The sequence below is a fragment of the Agelaius phoeniceus genome, chromosome 17, assembly GCF_051311805.1.
Source record: "Agelaius phoeniceus isolate bAgePho1 chromosome 17, bAgePho1.hap1, whole genome shotgun sequence".
NCBI lineage: Eukaryota > Metazoa > Chordata > Aves > Passeriformes > Icteridae > Agelaius > Agelaius phoeniceus.
The window spans coordinates 4,779,378-4,794,515 of NC_135281.1; the positions used below are offsets into that span (position 1 = coordinate 4,779,378).

Here is a 15,138-nt window from a genome sequence, read left to right on the forward strand (position 1 = left end):
AAGGAAACTTCTTGTACCTACTCCTGTGTTGGTCACTTTGCATTTTTGCTGCTGATTCTTCAGTTTTGCAGGATGACAAGTTGTTCAGGCTGCTGCTAATTATGTGCTCAGTGTTATGGTAATTGGCATCTCTCAATTGTGTTGTTATGACTACAAAGCCCTTGGTAACAGGCTGGTGATGCAGGGAGGCTGCAGCCTGTCCTGCTGGCTGACACTCATCTGCTCTGCCTGGCCACATGGGCTGTTACCAGCTGGTGCAGGCACCTTGCACAGTGCTTAGCACCAGAACATCACAGAAATGCAAGTTCTGCAGGTCTGGCCATATATAAACACATTTCATCCATTTTTCTCCGTCAGAAGTGACCTTAAATCCCACTCTGCACCAGTGAAGTGCAGCAGAAGGCTTGACCTTATGCTTAGGTAATCTGCTGTCCTCATTTCACCCAGAAAACCTGGGTGAGCTGCTGTTCCTTGGTGAGCCTTGACTTGTTTGGGAGCCATCCTTAGGGAAAACAGACACTGGGAATTGGCAGGTTGAATATTAAATCTTGTGCATCATCCTGAAAGGGTGACCAGTCAGTATGATCTTTCTACTGCTATGATTAATATTTTTTAAAAAGTTTCCCTTGTGTCCTAGTAGATTTTCCATCTTGTCCAGTGTTTTTAGCTTTTGCAGCATATGCAGAATCTCAGGAATTTAGTCAATGTATGCCTGTAGGGGAGCAGACTATGTAAGGAACTCTCAGCTGATTAAATCAGCAAATCCAAATTGAATCTGGACCTTCTCAGGAAAGCCCAGGTTCAATTTGCATTGATTGGAGCAGTGATAATATACTGTGAGCAGGAAGCTCTGCACAGGGCAGTGCTCCAGTGAAGAAGCCACCAGCACTCCTTAGTCATATATTCAGATATTGCCTGGACACCTGCAGGCTCTGCTTTAGGAAGATTTGTGGCACAGTAAATATTTGTCTAACAGCTCCTTGAAAAACCTTTGAACATGTGATTTCTACTTTTAGAACATATATTTTTTAACAGGAGTTTTCTTTGAAGGAACCTGACTCGAGGCTTTGGTGGACCTGCAGAAAATTTGATATTATGAGAATGAAGCACAGCTTCTCCTCTAGATGGGCAGATTTTTCTTACATAATCCTAGATACAGGAGGATCCAGACTGTGCAGGACCCAAAGCTGAATTAGCACTGGTTTTGAAATAAAGACCCATTAAAAATCACTTCAGTTCTGTAATTCTAACTCCATCAGCCATAGTGCATCTCTTTCAAGCCCTCCTCTGGTGGTAGGAAGTCTTGTTTTTATTAACTGTCCCGGGGAGAGACAGCAGCAAATAAGAAAGAATAAAGAATTCATCAACTAATTGCAGGTATTCTTGGAAATCTTGGCAGTCTTATAAAAAGTAAAACTGGAACCTCCAGAATCCTGGATCTCTGGTGGCCTCTAAGTCTTTAGGGTTAATAGGATCAACTCCGAGGTGTTTTTGCACTTTCATTCAGAAGCAGAATGTTTGTTCCTTCCACTGGGGAAATAAAACAGTTGAAATGGCTCAGCTTAACTGCAAACATTCCTTTTGGGAGCACATCTCTGTGTAGCAGGCAGGATTTCTCTTGAGTGTGCTGTACACTGGAGATGCTGCTCCATGCTTTAGAGGTGGAAGAGATCCCTTTGTGTTCTGGAAATTGCCATGGCATTTGGAGTTGTTCTTCCTGGTGTTTAACTACCTGGACAAGGATTGTTTTTGCCACCCCAAGCAAATGTTGTTGCCATGCAGGCTTTGTAATAAATCCACAGGCTGCTTATGCAGCTGTGTAAGCAGCATGGCTTTTGTGGCAGCAGAACAGTCATTGGTAATGGACCTGGCTCTTTTTCACACTTTGTTGTCAATAAAAGAGGGAGGATGATTAACCTTCATCTTGAATTTCTGGGATAAAATGTGCTACTTTAGGTGCAAACCATAGGACAATTTCTGTAGGTGGTATTTCTGGGAATGTGTTGGAACCTGCATAAGGAACATTTAAATATCTCTGATATCCAGTTATTCAAGTAGTTTGTTCAGGTTTCCTGGGGTGCCCATCTGTCCTTACCCCAGAGAAAAGAGTAAAGTAAGAAAACTTTGAAATTTGAATGAAGCATAGCTGTGATAACAGCAAATCCTGCTCTTCCCTTGGGCTGTTAATGTTCCCAGGTCTGTGATTTCAGTCAGTTAAGGCAGGAGCAATGACTGCCCAAAATGAGCACTCGGCCAAGTACTTGGAAATGAGTCATGTCTGCTTCAGCCAAGCTCCACACTGAGGTCACAGCTGTGCTCCTGCTCAGGCTGATCCCCAGCAAAGGTGACCAAAGTGACAATGGCACTCAGGTGACCACCCAGTCTGACACTTGGTTGCCTGGATGTGGAAATTGATAGAGGTGTGCATGTACTGATTGGTGCCACGGTCCTTTTCATATTTGTGCCATGTCTGCTTTAGTGTATCTGGTGGATGAGGCTGTCAAAGGAGTGGTTTTGGTTCAAATAGAAGGGGGAGATGGGGGAGATGTGCAAACCCAGGGCACAGGGAATGTTTCTGTGTCTGCTCTGGGGTGCCCTGACCCCCAGGTGAGCACTGACTCTGACCCTCATCCATGGAGAAAGTTTCCTAAACTCCAGAATAGACTGGAACCCACAAAAGTGTGAAATAGATTGTAGAGAGCAGTGTAGGGGTGTCACTTGATGAGAAATTGAGGGGTTGAGATTTTTAGTGTGTTGTGGATGGAAGCAAGATGGAGGGCACAGGGTGTCATCCTGGGCTTCTTCTTCCTTCTTCTCCATGGGTTTGGGTGGCATTTTGTAATTGGCCAGAAAAGTCCCCATTGTGGGCTCTGTGGGATCAGTTATTGGGTTAAAAGGGAAATAATCCAGGTGTCAGTTCTTAATTGGATAATTTAGTCTTAAAAGACCTTGTTCCAAGAGATTGTTGGCCATTTTGTGCCTTCTAATGAAAAGCTGCCGAACTCACATGGTGAGAATGTTTTACTGATAAGAAATAATAAACACTTGAGTCCCAACATGAATTACTGCCTCAAGTGCCTTCAATCCAGACCCAGAGAAACCCACAACTGAGGCCCCCACACCTGGATAGTTTGCCAGATGCTGTTTCAGGATATAGAGCTAAAAAAGCTGGAAAGTTCCTTGGGGGGTGCCCCCCTGAGATCCCTAATGGCACATTTGTTATCTACTATTCCAGCATCAGCTTTCTTTGTGTTAAATCTGACTTGCCTCCTCATGGTCAAATGTGATCTGTGTTTTTCACAGATCTGTCACAGGAAAACAAATGCTTAAGTGAGAACATTCTTCTTTATGGCCTGAAAACCCCTAAATTTGTGTGTCAAGCCTGGCACACTCTCCTTTGTAGGAGGTCATAAAGTCTGTAGGCTGGAACACAAGTCTGCATTCAGTCTCTGGCCCTGCAGCCATCCATTAATCATTATTTCCAGATATAAAACGATATATTCCTATTGTTTCATCAGGGTTTTGTGTGGATTAAGTGTGGGCAGAGCCTGGAAGTGCCCTGAGTGGAGCAGCTCTGGGTACAGGTTGTGTCTGAGAGAGGAGGGATCAGTGTCAGTGCCTGGGGACGTGGTTGAGTCTGTGACTCACTGCCATGCTACTCTCTCCTGTTTAACTCCAGCCTGGCTGGTTCCTCAGTTTTCTGACTGCTCCCCATCACTCCTGCACACCCCAGGGATGTAAAGGACAATGGGATTTTTACTGCCCTGCTTTGCCTCAGATGAAGTGAAGCATCCTGCCTCGGGCTTTTCCTGCAAACCTAGCAGGTTGCTATGGATTAAGCTCCTTAATCAATCCAGGCAAACCATTCCATGCTGTTTGCTGGTGGTCAATACCTCCAATCACTTGCCATTTCAGCAGCTTAGAGACTAATGATCCTTCCCTCTGCACACAGGGATGTGCCAGAAAGCAGAAGTTGCTAAATATCCACTCTAGGCAGAGCTGTAAAATCCTTTTGCCTCTGTCCTTTCCCACCACCATCAGCTGGTAGCATAGCAACTGCTGAAGCTGCTTGAACTTGAGTTGACCTGAAATTACATGTTTCTCAGTTTACGTGTTTATTAACGCCTTTCTACTTTTTTTTGGTGCTTGTTAAGATTACATTTTTCAGTCCCTGTGGGATATTAGCAGCTTGTTCATGCAGAAAACAGAAATAGACTTAATATACCATGTGATGGATGAGCTCAGATGGACCCTGGGATTAGAAACATGAGGGAGAGCTGAAGGTGGCCCTGAGCAGTGACTGGTGGAGAGACCCTTGGTTGTGGTAGGATGTGCATGCAGATTTCCATTTAACTGTACAGAATGGGAGGAGCAGCAGCTCATAGGCTGGTTTTTCAGAGTGCAGTGATGGGGAAGTGGCTGTTAAAGGCAGCAGAGTGAGCTGGAAATCAGCAGAGATTGTAGTGCCCTGGGATTTCTCACCTGGGGGAGAGAGAACTCAGACACAGGTCCATGAGTAACCTTCAGCTTGAAGGATTGGTGGTCCAGGTGCAGTTGCAGCAATTTCTAGAGGAGGAATCAGTGTTTTGATCAGATTTTCTGCAAAGTTATCATACTTTCATCTCTCTTTTTAAAAGAGAGATGATGCTTAGTTCTCATACTTTTGTAATTACTGTATTCAGATATGTTCAGATATGCTAAAGCCTAGTCTGTATTTCTTCACAGGTCATTTCCAAATTAATATAAAACCTTAGTCCACACTTAGGTGATGTGCCTGTCATCAACTCCAAGAAATGAGGGAAGCAGCAAAAACTAAAAATTACTAATTGTTGTGTAAGGAATATACATCAAAGATAAGTCTGGAGAACAGGACTTGGATCAAGCAAGCTGGACATGCTCCTTGTGGGGCAAAATGGAGCAGTTAGATGCTGCACAGAGAAGGTCATGGTCTCTTTATTTTTACTGGTATTTTGGTCAAATGAAACCTGAACCACCTTTCTGTGTGTCACCCAATCTCAGCAGATGGGACTAAGATGCTCCCTTCTCAGAACAGTCTTAGTGAGAGAATAAAATCCTTTCCCCAGCAGGCATTTTGAGCACTGAATGATTAAATCAAAGAGTGATGCTGTCATCACTGTCACATGCCCTGGTTGCATGGAGAAAAGGAAAGTGAGTTGTGCTCACCTTTCCCAGAGAAAGACATCATCATTTTTCTTCATGGGATGGGTTTAGACTGCAGTATCTGAATTCTGCCCTGAATGAGGGCTTTCAGAGAGGATTCAAGGGGCTTAGAGGGGATCAGTATTATTTCTTGGCTTTCCCCTGAACAGAGTGATGCAGCACCTCTCTGTGTTTCACACTGAGGGCCATGAGCTGAGAAAATAAGGAGTAAGGAGGTAAAATGCATCTTACCTCTATTTTAATACCACTCAAAAGATGAGGGAAGCAGGGAGTAATTTATTTTATCTGTCTTAGATATATGCCTTAAGGTGAGCCCATTCTCTCCATTGACAATTAAGAGAACCTGAGATAATTAGTGCAGGCTGGGGCATGGAGAAGCTACATAGTGAAAGTCAAGCTAACTGGAATCAGCTCCTGGATGGCCAAAAGTCCTTGTGTTGGGCCTCTTGTGCTCCATGAAAGGTCCCTGTAAAGAGAGTGGCATCCCAGCACCAGCAAGAAGCACAACACTGCTCTTCTCCATGATGTGCTTCTGTAGCTATCTTGCAGTTGACAAGCTCAGTAAATGGCATGTGCTTTAAAAGTGAGAGTGAACTGTCCATGATTGCAGCCCTGGGGAGTTTGTCATTCCTGGAGATTGCCTCCAGAGCCTGCCTGAGCACTGTGGAGGGCAGCACTCCCTTCCAAAGGCACTCACCCTGCACAAGGCTTGGGAATGTTTTGCTGCAAAACTGGAGCTTCCTACACATCAATAGTGAGAGTCTATAGCCACCTTTTTAACTCTGTTACAGTGCAAATGATGACTCAAAGAGAAGCATTCAGGTCTAATCTATGTGAGTCCTTGTAATAAGCTTTACAATTAGAGCACAGACTCTTCCACCTAATTCACTTAATTTACACTGGGAAATGAGATACTGTTCAACTAATCCGATGCTATTTTCTTTATTAGAGAATGAAAGCATCCTCTGAGGCTCTGGTGGGATTCAGGCTAAGCTTCTGAGGCACAAATAGTGTGAAATGCTAATGAATTAGCACGCTGCTGTAATTCCCACTCAGGACCTGCTGCCCCTCTCCTTTGGCCTCTCACACCATTGGAAGGGCTGGCAGGAGGCCCAGGGTCTGCACCAGCTCTTTGTGCACTCAGGGTGGCTCTGTCAATGTTTGATAAGGTGACACTGGTACAGATGGACCTTCTTCAAGCAGGGTTTGTTCCAGCTGCCTTGCCTGGGGACTGCAGCACTTTCAGGTGTTGGCTTGATTTTTTAAGATTTTCTAAGCCTTCTGATGTTTACATTCTTGTAATGAACTTTCTCACATGCTTTCTGTAAATAACTCATTGTTTTGCATTTTTTTATGGAGGAGGAGAAATTTGATGGACTGTTGGTTTGTCCAGTGTCATTGGAGAGGTGGCACTGTCACCCTCCAATCCACTGTCACTTTTGGAAATGTATAAATGTTGGAGTCAGAAATTAAATTTCCCTTTTTTACCTTGGAAAGAGCAGTGAGTCTGTGTCATGTTGTTTCATGACCTATAGTGACATTCAGGAAAGGGTTAAGAGGTTTTCTCCTGCTTTGCAGCAGCTCCTGTAAAGGTTTTTGTGTTCTCTTTAATCCTTGACAGCCCAGTTGTGTAGTTTAGAGCAAATGTTCAAGTCACCAAGGGGCATTTCCTCTTCTTCTTGAGGGGACAATACAGAGAGAATGTTTTCATCAGGCTGATGGATCAAGGTCTCTCCTATCTGTGTACTGCACCTGTGCTTTTGGGAGATGTTGAGGGAATAGCCTGTAGTTTGAGTTTGGGGTTTTGAAGGGATGATAGAAGACAAGCATCCTGCCAAATATTGAGTTTCTTGCTCCACTGGCTTTCTTTGGTGTCATTGATTGCTGTACCCTGGGTTCTGCTCATCTTTTCATTGCTGTTGTGCTGATTCTCTGACCACTTTGCTCAATTTTTCACATTTTCTGGCTCATTTTTACTTTCTCCCTTGCTTTTTGTACATTCAATGTGAGCTGAGTCCCCTGCAGACAGAAGCAGCAGCTCTTGAGGGAAAAGCAAAAGGGAAAAAAACCACATTTTTGTGGCAAATGAGTATTTTATATCACAGAGCACTAAAGTCACTTATGGCTGTGTTAGTAAATCCTGTGTTGGGAAGAAGCAGCAGATGGAGAGCAGTGACATGGAGTTTGCCACAGGATCCAAAGACCAGAGCTCCATCCATCCTGCAGTACAGGAATGCTCACAGAGGAGAAGGGGTGTAAAGGTGATGTTTGCCTGCTGGGAATGCTCTGTCCATTATGGGTGGTTTGAGTACAAACCCAAACAGTAAATGCTTTACATATCTGAAATGTATAAACCTATGAAACATTGCCCCTTGGTCTACAGGCTGTATCAATCCTAAATCTTCCTCTTCTCTCAATTTTCTGGGTTTTAGCTTTAATTAAATATTCAAAATTGTTGATTTCAGAATGGGTTCTGGGCACTTTTCCTGGGGCTCAGACAGACCATATCATTCCCTGGTGCAATTTACCTGTCCAGGTGAATTAATGAATCATTTATTGCTGCTGCTGGCACACTCCTATAACACTTGACATGTGCCACTGCTGTCAGCCTGTTACAGTACTGGGTGACACATCTGAATTTCTCTCTTGGACAAAATCTATTAGTGCAGTGTCAGCACAGTGAATTCTTCTCAGGCTAAGTATTGTAAAATCCAGGTGCCTTTTTTCTTTTGTGTAATAAATGGAATGGGAAGCTTGGACCATCACTAGAAAGCTAAATTTACCTGCTGCATTTATGACAGTGGTAGGAAGTGTGGGGAAAAAAGCAATGCTAGCATAAATATTGACATTCAGAGCTCTGAAGACTCATTGTTGTTATATGAAACTAGAAAAGGTGCCCATGGATGCTGCTCAGACAGTCTGGCTGTTGTGTAGCAAACTATATAGATACTTTTTATTCTGTGCTTTCTGCTTAAAAGAATTTTGAGAAGCTTAAAATCTGGTTTCCTTGCCTTTCAGTCCCATCCTGATCAGCTTGACAAGCACAGTCCACAGCTGCTTGTTTAGGACTTGGTGAGAAAAGCTTTTGTAATTCCCATGAGTAGGTGCATGATCAGGATCATGTTGGAAAACACAAATCCTGCTTGTCAGGGAAAGGTCCTTGAGCAGCAGGTCCCATCTTCACCTTTTCAACCCTCAAAGAATAAGAACCTCTGTGTCTCTTCTGATCTGATTTTTAGAACCTGAGCTCTGTCCTGTGCACGTGAGAAAACAAAACAGGGAATTGTTGCACTTGGTGATACACCAGAGTTTTGTGACATTAAAGGTTCTTTTTGTCTAAAACCAGCCAGAGCCCATCCCATACCAATGAGAGCTCATGATCAGTTTATCTGTACAGTTTATCAGATGGTTTTGTTATGGAAAAGGGAGAAATTATAAAATTCATAGTTGAGGAGGTGTATCCAGCTGTTTTAAGATTGCATTTTCTGTAATGTCTTTCTTTATGGATTATTTCACAGGAGAAACTGGTAACAGTTGTTGAGGATTTTTCTCAAGTTTTTCAGTCTTCCCAGTGGCATCTTTAAGCATTCATGGAGCCAGTTATTCTTCCATCATGTAAAAATTGCTTAGAATTGCCTTGCTTAGAAAGCCAAGTAGAGAAATATTCCAGCAGCAGAATAGAAACACTCAGAATATTTGCCAAAGAGTAAAATAGGTTGGTTTTCCACAATAGTTAGAGAGTAGTGTGTTAATGGAACTAAGAGTATAAGAGTTGAGCAAGTGTCTGGGTGATTCTCTTTGTCCTTGTAGAATCCCAGAATGGTTTGGGTTGGAGGGGACCTTAAAATTCATCTCATTCCACCCCTTGCCAAGACAGGGACACCTCCCACTGTCCCAGGGTCACGTCCAGCCTGGCCTTGGGCACTGCCAGGGATCCAGGGGCAGCCCCAGCTGCTCTGGGCACCTGTGCCAGGGCCTCAGCACCCTCACAAGGAGGAATTTCTGATATCCAATCTATCCCTGTCCTCTGTCAGTTTGAAGCCATCACCCCTTGTCCTGTCACTAGGGATGATGGAATTTTAGGTGGTCCTGCAAGGAACAGATTTGCACTTGATCTTTGTGGGGCTTTAGATCCTCTGTGACTCTGTTTGGTCTATTCTGGTTTTTCATGTTAATTTTGTTTTCTCACGCTCTCTGCATTACAAGAATTCATGTCATTTTCAAGTTCTAACAGTGTTCAGCCTTCTGAGCTGCAGACAGGAGCTGAATTGTCTGTCCTAACAGCAGGAGAAAGACACAAAGACACACCCCAATTCCCTTTGGGTCTGCACAACAGGACCTGGTTTTAGATTCAATAAAATATGCTCATGGTTAAAAACTTCCCCCCCCTTTTTTTTTTGAGCCTGAACTGCATATGTTTTTAGGGTTTTTTTTTAGGGTTTTTTTTTAGGGGTTTTTTTTGGGTTTTTTTTTAGGGGTTTTTTTGGGGGGTTTTTTTTGGTCGGGGGTTTTTTTTTTTTTTTTTGGTTTTTTTTTTTTTTTTTTAATTGTTTTTTAATGAGCATCCATAAGCAAATTTTTCTGTGTCATTCCCAAGTCTGGGGCTCAGCTGGATATCCCAGGAGCAGCAATCCAGTTCCACATGTGCTGGTTGTTGGTTTCCTCCTCTCTCTGGAGGAGGTGGGAGAGTGGCTCAAAGGGAGCACCAGGCCAGGCAAAGCTTGTGATATAAAACAGTGTTGGAAGGAAATGGGGCTTAAAATATGGCTGTTCACAATTACATGTGTACAAGGCCAATCTGTCACCATGTTTGTTTAATCAAGGTCAAACAGAGATTTTAATTAAAATAGTGAGCTCATAACATCAGGCTGGTCATCTGTAACTGGCAAGTGGGGTTTTTGTAACACAGAGAAAAAAATGTTCTCATTCATTTATGTGCCAGTTTTGCTAAATAATGGGGGACTTGTTTAGATCATTTGCAGTAATTTGGCACAGAGTGATATTAAAAAAGTAAAAGCTTTCACTCCAGTTGGTGCTAGTAGGAAATAATTGATTATTTTCATTGAGGTGGGACTGATTCTTTAAAAACTACTGGAACAGCTGCTTATTTTAGTTCCTTAAATTCAGAATGCAGGAGCAACAGTTGAAATTCCTACTTTTATTACATTTTACAGCACCTGTTTGTTCAGTGGTAGAGAAAGGGGAAAATAATTGGGGGAAAGAGGAGACACCACCATCACTTTTTTTTTTGTTTTTTTCTTGGTGGAGATGATTTGGATTGGGACAAAAGTAGGGAAGATGGGTGTGCTGGGTGACATCATAATTTAAATCAGTTTGGCAACAGTGATTACTAAACTCACTAGATGAGATCTTCATGCCTGCCTAGTAGGATAAACTGCTCTATTAATTAAGCTCAATCCCATAAATCTCTTCTAAGTTGCCATGAAATCCCAAAGTAGCCTGTATCATGTTGCTATTGAAATCTGCAGCCCAGGAGAAAGGAGTTTAATATTTCATTTGTTTTGTGTTCAGCTATGATGTGACTTGTAAGATGTAGCTTTTGCATTGGGAATAAAAAGAACCAAATCTCTCTTTTAATTGCCTTGCACCAAGAAACAAGTAATAAACTGCTTGTGATCTATGTTAATTTGATTTTTAATGAAAATGTATCCACGCATGTTTCTTGAAAACAATTTTCCTGGAGAAATAACTCTGTAAGTCAAAACATAATCAGCCTGGCATTTCATATCAGAAAAAGATTCTGGCAGGAGTTATGGAATAGTGCAGAATTAAAGCAGAAACAGCCATTCCACAGAAAACATATCTGGCATCACTGATTTTTGTTCATGTTGGATACCTGCTGCAATTACAATCCAGATTGTTTTTTCTCCAGAGGTACAACACACAGCTCCTGCAGTCAGTCTCAAGGAGATAGAATGATTTGTTGTAAACAGTTAAAGGAAATGAAATCAAGCATAATTTCAGTTGATCCTTTTGTACAGCAGTTTCTGTCTCTTCACTGAGCAGATCTTAACCTGCAAGAATTATCCTGAGGGGAAAATCCAATCTTCCTCCCATCATGTGGCACTCAAAGTCCTTTTTTCCACTTTTCTTTGGGTCCTGGATTCTTGCAGTTCTTTGAGGAATCACCTTTAAGAGAGAAGGGTTTAGAGTGACTCCCACTGAACTCCAAATTTCTTATGTTGTAACATTTATGTGTTTCTTTTCCTGAGACAGAGATCAGAGGATGGTTTGTGTTGGAAGGGACTTTAGAGCTCATCCATTCCACTCCTGCCATGGCAGGGACACCTTCCACTATCCCAGGGTGCTCCAAGCCCCAATGTCCAACCTGGCCTTGGACACTTCCAGGGATGGAGCAGCCACAGCTTCTCCAGGCATCCTGTGCCAGTGTTTTAAGCCCCTGTTGATAAAAATATTCTTTTTTTATCACCTGATTTTCACAAGGGAATAGAGTTTGTGTCCTCTGGGCTGAGGGCAGACCACATTAGAGTGTGGCAGAGGGAAGGCTGGGCAAGATTCAGGAGATTGCTCAGAATCTTGCAGAGTTCAGCTCAGGTTGTCAAAGCCACAAGGTGTATGCTATTCAGGTGGTTTCCAGAATGCAAGTGTTATTTACACTGACAGAGGGGAAAAAGAATAATAAAAATCAGGCAGGCAGCCAGAGCTCTGTAGACATTTTCTTTTTTTTTTTTTTTGGTAGCTTCCATCAAAGAGAGCTGCTGAGAGAGATGTCTTTTATCAGCTTGCTTTGCTTTTTCTCACAGAGGTGGTACTCAGTAGCTGGTTCCTGCCTCCTTATACTGCTCCTCAAACACCCAGGCACTCTTCAGGTGTCATGCAGACTTTCTTGAGTACCTTTGCCCAGGCAGTTGAGCAAACTTTGCAATCAAACACCACAGGAGGTGTTGATTCACTGTTGCCTTGGAGTTTTCTTTATTCTGAACTACCAAGAGCCCCACTCAGAGCCGGTTCCAACAGCATCCTGGCTGCTGGGCATGGGAAGATCACTGGAGTTTAAATTTGCTGATATTGTCTCAGCCAGTGCTTTGATTAGAAAATCAACATCCTCTTGTTTTTCTCTCTTTTTGGGGGGTTAAGATCAGAAAATGAACAAGTGATTTGAGTTTTCCTCTTGTTGCTAATTGTGTCATGTTAAGCATTAGAATTTGGCTGAACCACAGCACCAGGATCAGTGACTGGGATATTCTGCTGTATCAGGGCACAGGGCAGAGGAAGGGCTGTGCTGGAACCCTTGGATTCATGGTTTGTGCTAAGGGCACTCAGTTGTCTTTATTTAGGGTTTCTTTCCCACACTCTCCGAGATGTTGAGTGCTGTTGTTCACATGCTTAAGAGAGCGAGCAAATATAAACCTCATGATGAGGTTTATAAATGTTTATGAGGTTTATGAAGGCACTTTTAAACCAGAAAGCTGTTTTGTGGTTCCTATATTTTCACAGGTGTTTCTCAATTGGTAACACAACCCCCAGTGCAAGGGGGCTGAAATTTAAGCACGAAAAACCCCAAGCCTGTGGTATTTTGTGAGACCTCTGTCGTAGGGAGGAAATGATGAATCTGACTCCATGTTCTTAGATGGCTAATTTATTATTTTATGATCTATATTGTATTAAGGAATGCTATACTAAACTACACTAAAGAATAGAGAAAGGATACAAACAGAAGGCTAAAAGATAATAAAGAAAACTCATGACTCCTTCCAGAGTCCGACACAGCTTGACAGTGATTGGTCATTAAGTCAACACTTTTCAGAGCAGAAATGAAGGAAACAATTAACTGTTGGTAAACAATGTCCAACCACATTCCAAAGCAGCAAAACACAGGAGAAGCAAATCAGACAATTATTGTTTTCATTTTTCTCTGAGGCTTCTCAGCTTCCCAGGAGAAAAATCCTGGGCAAAGGGATTTTTCAGAAAATGTGACACAAGCCCAATTCTTTCCAGTAACAGATTAAATTCCTATAAAATATGTGGAAATGAGAGGTTACAAAAAGTTGTTGGGATGGGAATTTGGACATTTTCTGACTCCTCGTGATTTGTTTCTGTCCCCAGAGCCTCCCACCCCGATCGCGCCCCCGGAGCTGCTGGCCGTGGGGGCCACGTACCTGTGGATCAAACCCAACGCCAACTCCATCATCGGGGACGGGCCCATCATCCTCAAGGAGGTGGAGTACAGGACCACCACGGGCAACTGGGCAGAGACCCACATCGTGGACTCCCCCAACTACAAGCTGTGGCACCTGGACCCCGACGTGGAGTACGAGATCCGCGTGCTGCTGACGCGCCCTGGGGAAGGGGGCACGGGGCCCCCCGGGCCCCCCCTGACCACCAGGACCAAGTGTGCAGGTGAGGGTTCTGCTGCTGCCACTCCCTACCAGGTGCTCTGTCAATGCAAGGTGGAATTAGCCTCCTCTTGTTTGGGACATGGGGGGGAACACCTGTGGTTGTGCTCACAGGGAAATTGAGGGTGCAATGGCTGAACCTGCCATTGGTGACACCACAAATGGCATCGGTGTAGACCTATGGGAGTGTTTACAGAGGGTGCACAAAGGGTGTTGCCATCTTGCTGTGGAAAGCAGGTTTGAGGAAAATGTTGTGGTAGGAATTCTCACTATGTCGTGGTAGGAATTCTCAAGCACGTTCTCTGAATTGGAGGAAGAGCTGTTGTAAAGAGTCTTTTGAAAATGGGAAAACATTTGGGTGAATTGTGGACTTAAAGATGCAGAAGGCTGAACCATGGCTTTATTCTTCTATACTATATTGTTACTATATTCTTAAGAAACCCATAACCCCTTCCAGCCTGTCTGATACAGCTTTGACCCCATTGGTCAACCAACAAAAACAGCACCACCCTTTGGTAAACAAATCTCCATAGCACATTCCATGTGTGCCTCTAGCAACAGGTGCAGCAAGTGGAGATAGGAATTGTTTTAATTCTTTCTCTGAGCTTTCTCACAGCTTTCCCCAGGGAAAATGCCTGGGAATGCCTGTGCCTGCTCCCTGTAGCCAGAGAGCTCTGCACACATCCCTGCTGCAGGTGCTTCAGCAGGGCTTTGAGCTGATACTGGGAATTTGGATGCATCCTGGAATACTTGGTTTTGTTGCACAGGCAGTTGTTTAAGAACTGTTGGTTTCATGCTTGTGGTTTATCTGACAAACTCTTGCCACAGAGTGAGGTTGCTTGCTGTTGGAATAGGCAAAGAACTTTTTTCCCCACCAGTCCTGCAGTAAGAAAATTGTTCTTAAGACCAGGCTGTGATAACATTTTCACTTCTAAGTGCAGAACAAAGTTTATATTGTTCTTGGATAGTGGATCTGCAGTGAATATTAACAAATTGACTGATATCAGTTTGAGCTTTGTGGTGAAGCAGGAAATTTAAAAAATAATAATTTTTAATAATAATTTATTTAATTTAATAATTTATAAATAATTTATTTAATTTTAATAGTAAATTTTTAAAATACATTTTTGTGTTCCATTTCCCCCCTCATTTCTGACAAAGGACTGTGTTCAAACTCTTGTATCTCTCTCCTTTTCTTGTACATATTGGAATGGATCAGTGCTGATCCAGGGGCAAGAGTAGTCCATCTTTCTTTCTAAGCCATATTGGACTTCCTGTGAAAAACTGACAGATGATGTTGCTCATGTTTCAGATATATTGGCTATTCATCCTGTTGTCATATATTAATCATTAGCCATTAAGTGAAATCAAGCCCTGTGCCTGGCAAGGGGATGAGCAAAGCACTTTTCTGCCTCACAGGTTTTTTTCCACCACACAACTTCAATTTCTTGCATTTTTGTAATTTTTGCAAGGTCCTTACTGTGGTGTGAACAAAGAACAGGGATTAAAAGGCTTCTCTCCTTTTGCTGCAAACCCTCCTTCCCTCCCCACAAATTAGTGGTTTACATGTGGATTTAAG

The 15,138-nt window shown here is 43.0% G+C and overlaps 1 protein-coding gene across 9 annotated transcripts in view; it reads left to right on the forward strand.

Annotated features, from left to right (window-relative positions):
- Nucleotides 1-15,138, forward strand: part of PTPRT (protein tyrosine phosphatase receptor type T) — a 488,934-nt gene that overhangs the window by 229,483 nt on the left and 244,313 nt on the right. For all 9 annotated transcript variants that reach the window (XM_077187379.1, XM_054644473.2, XM_077187382.1 and 6 more), the window contains exon 7: nt 13,270-13,563. In XM_077187379.1, the coding sequence (XP_077043494.1) occupies nt 13,270-13,563 (294 nt within the window). The remainder of the gene's footprint in view (nt 1-13,269; nt 13,564-15,138) is intronic.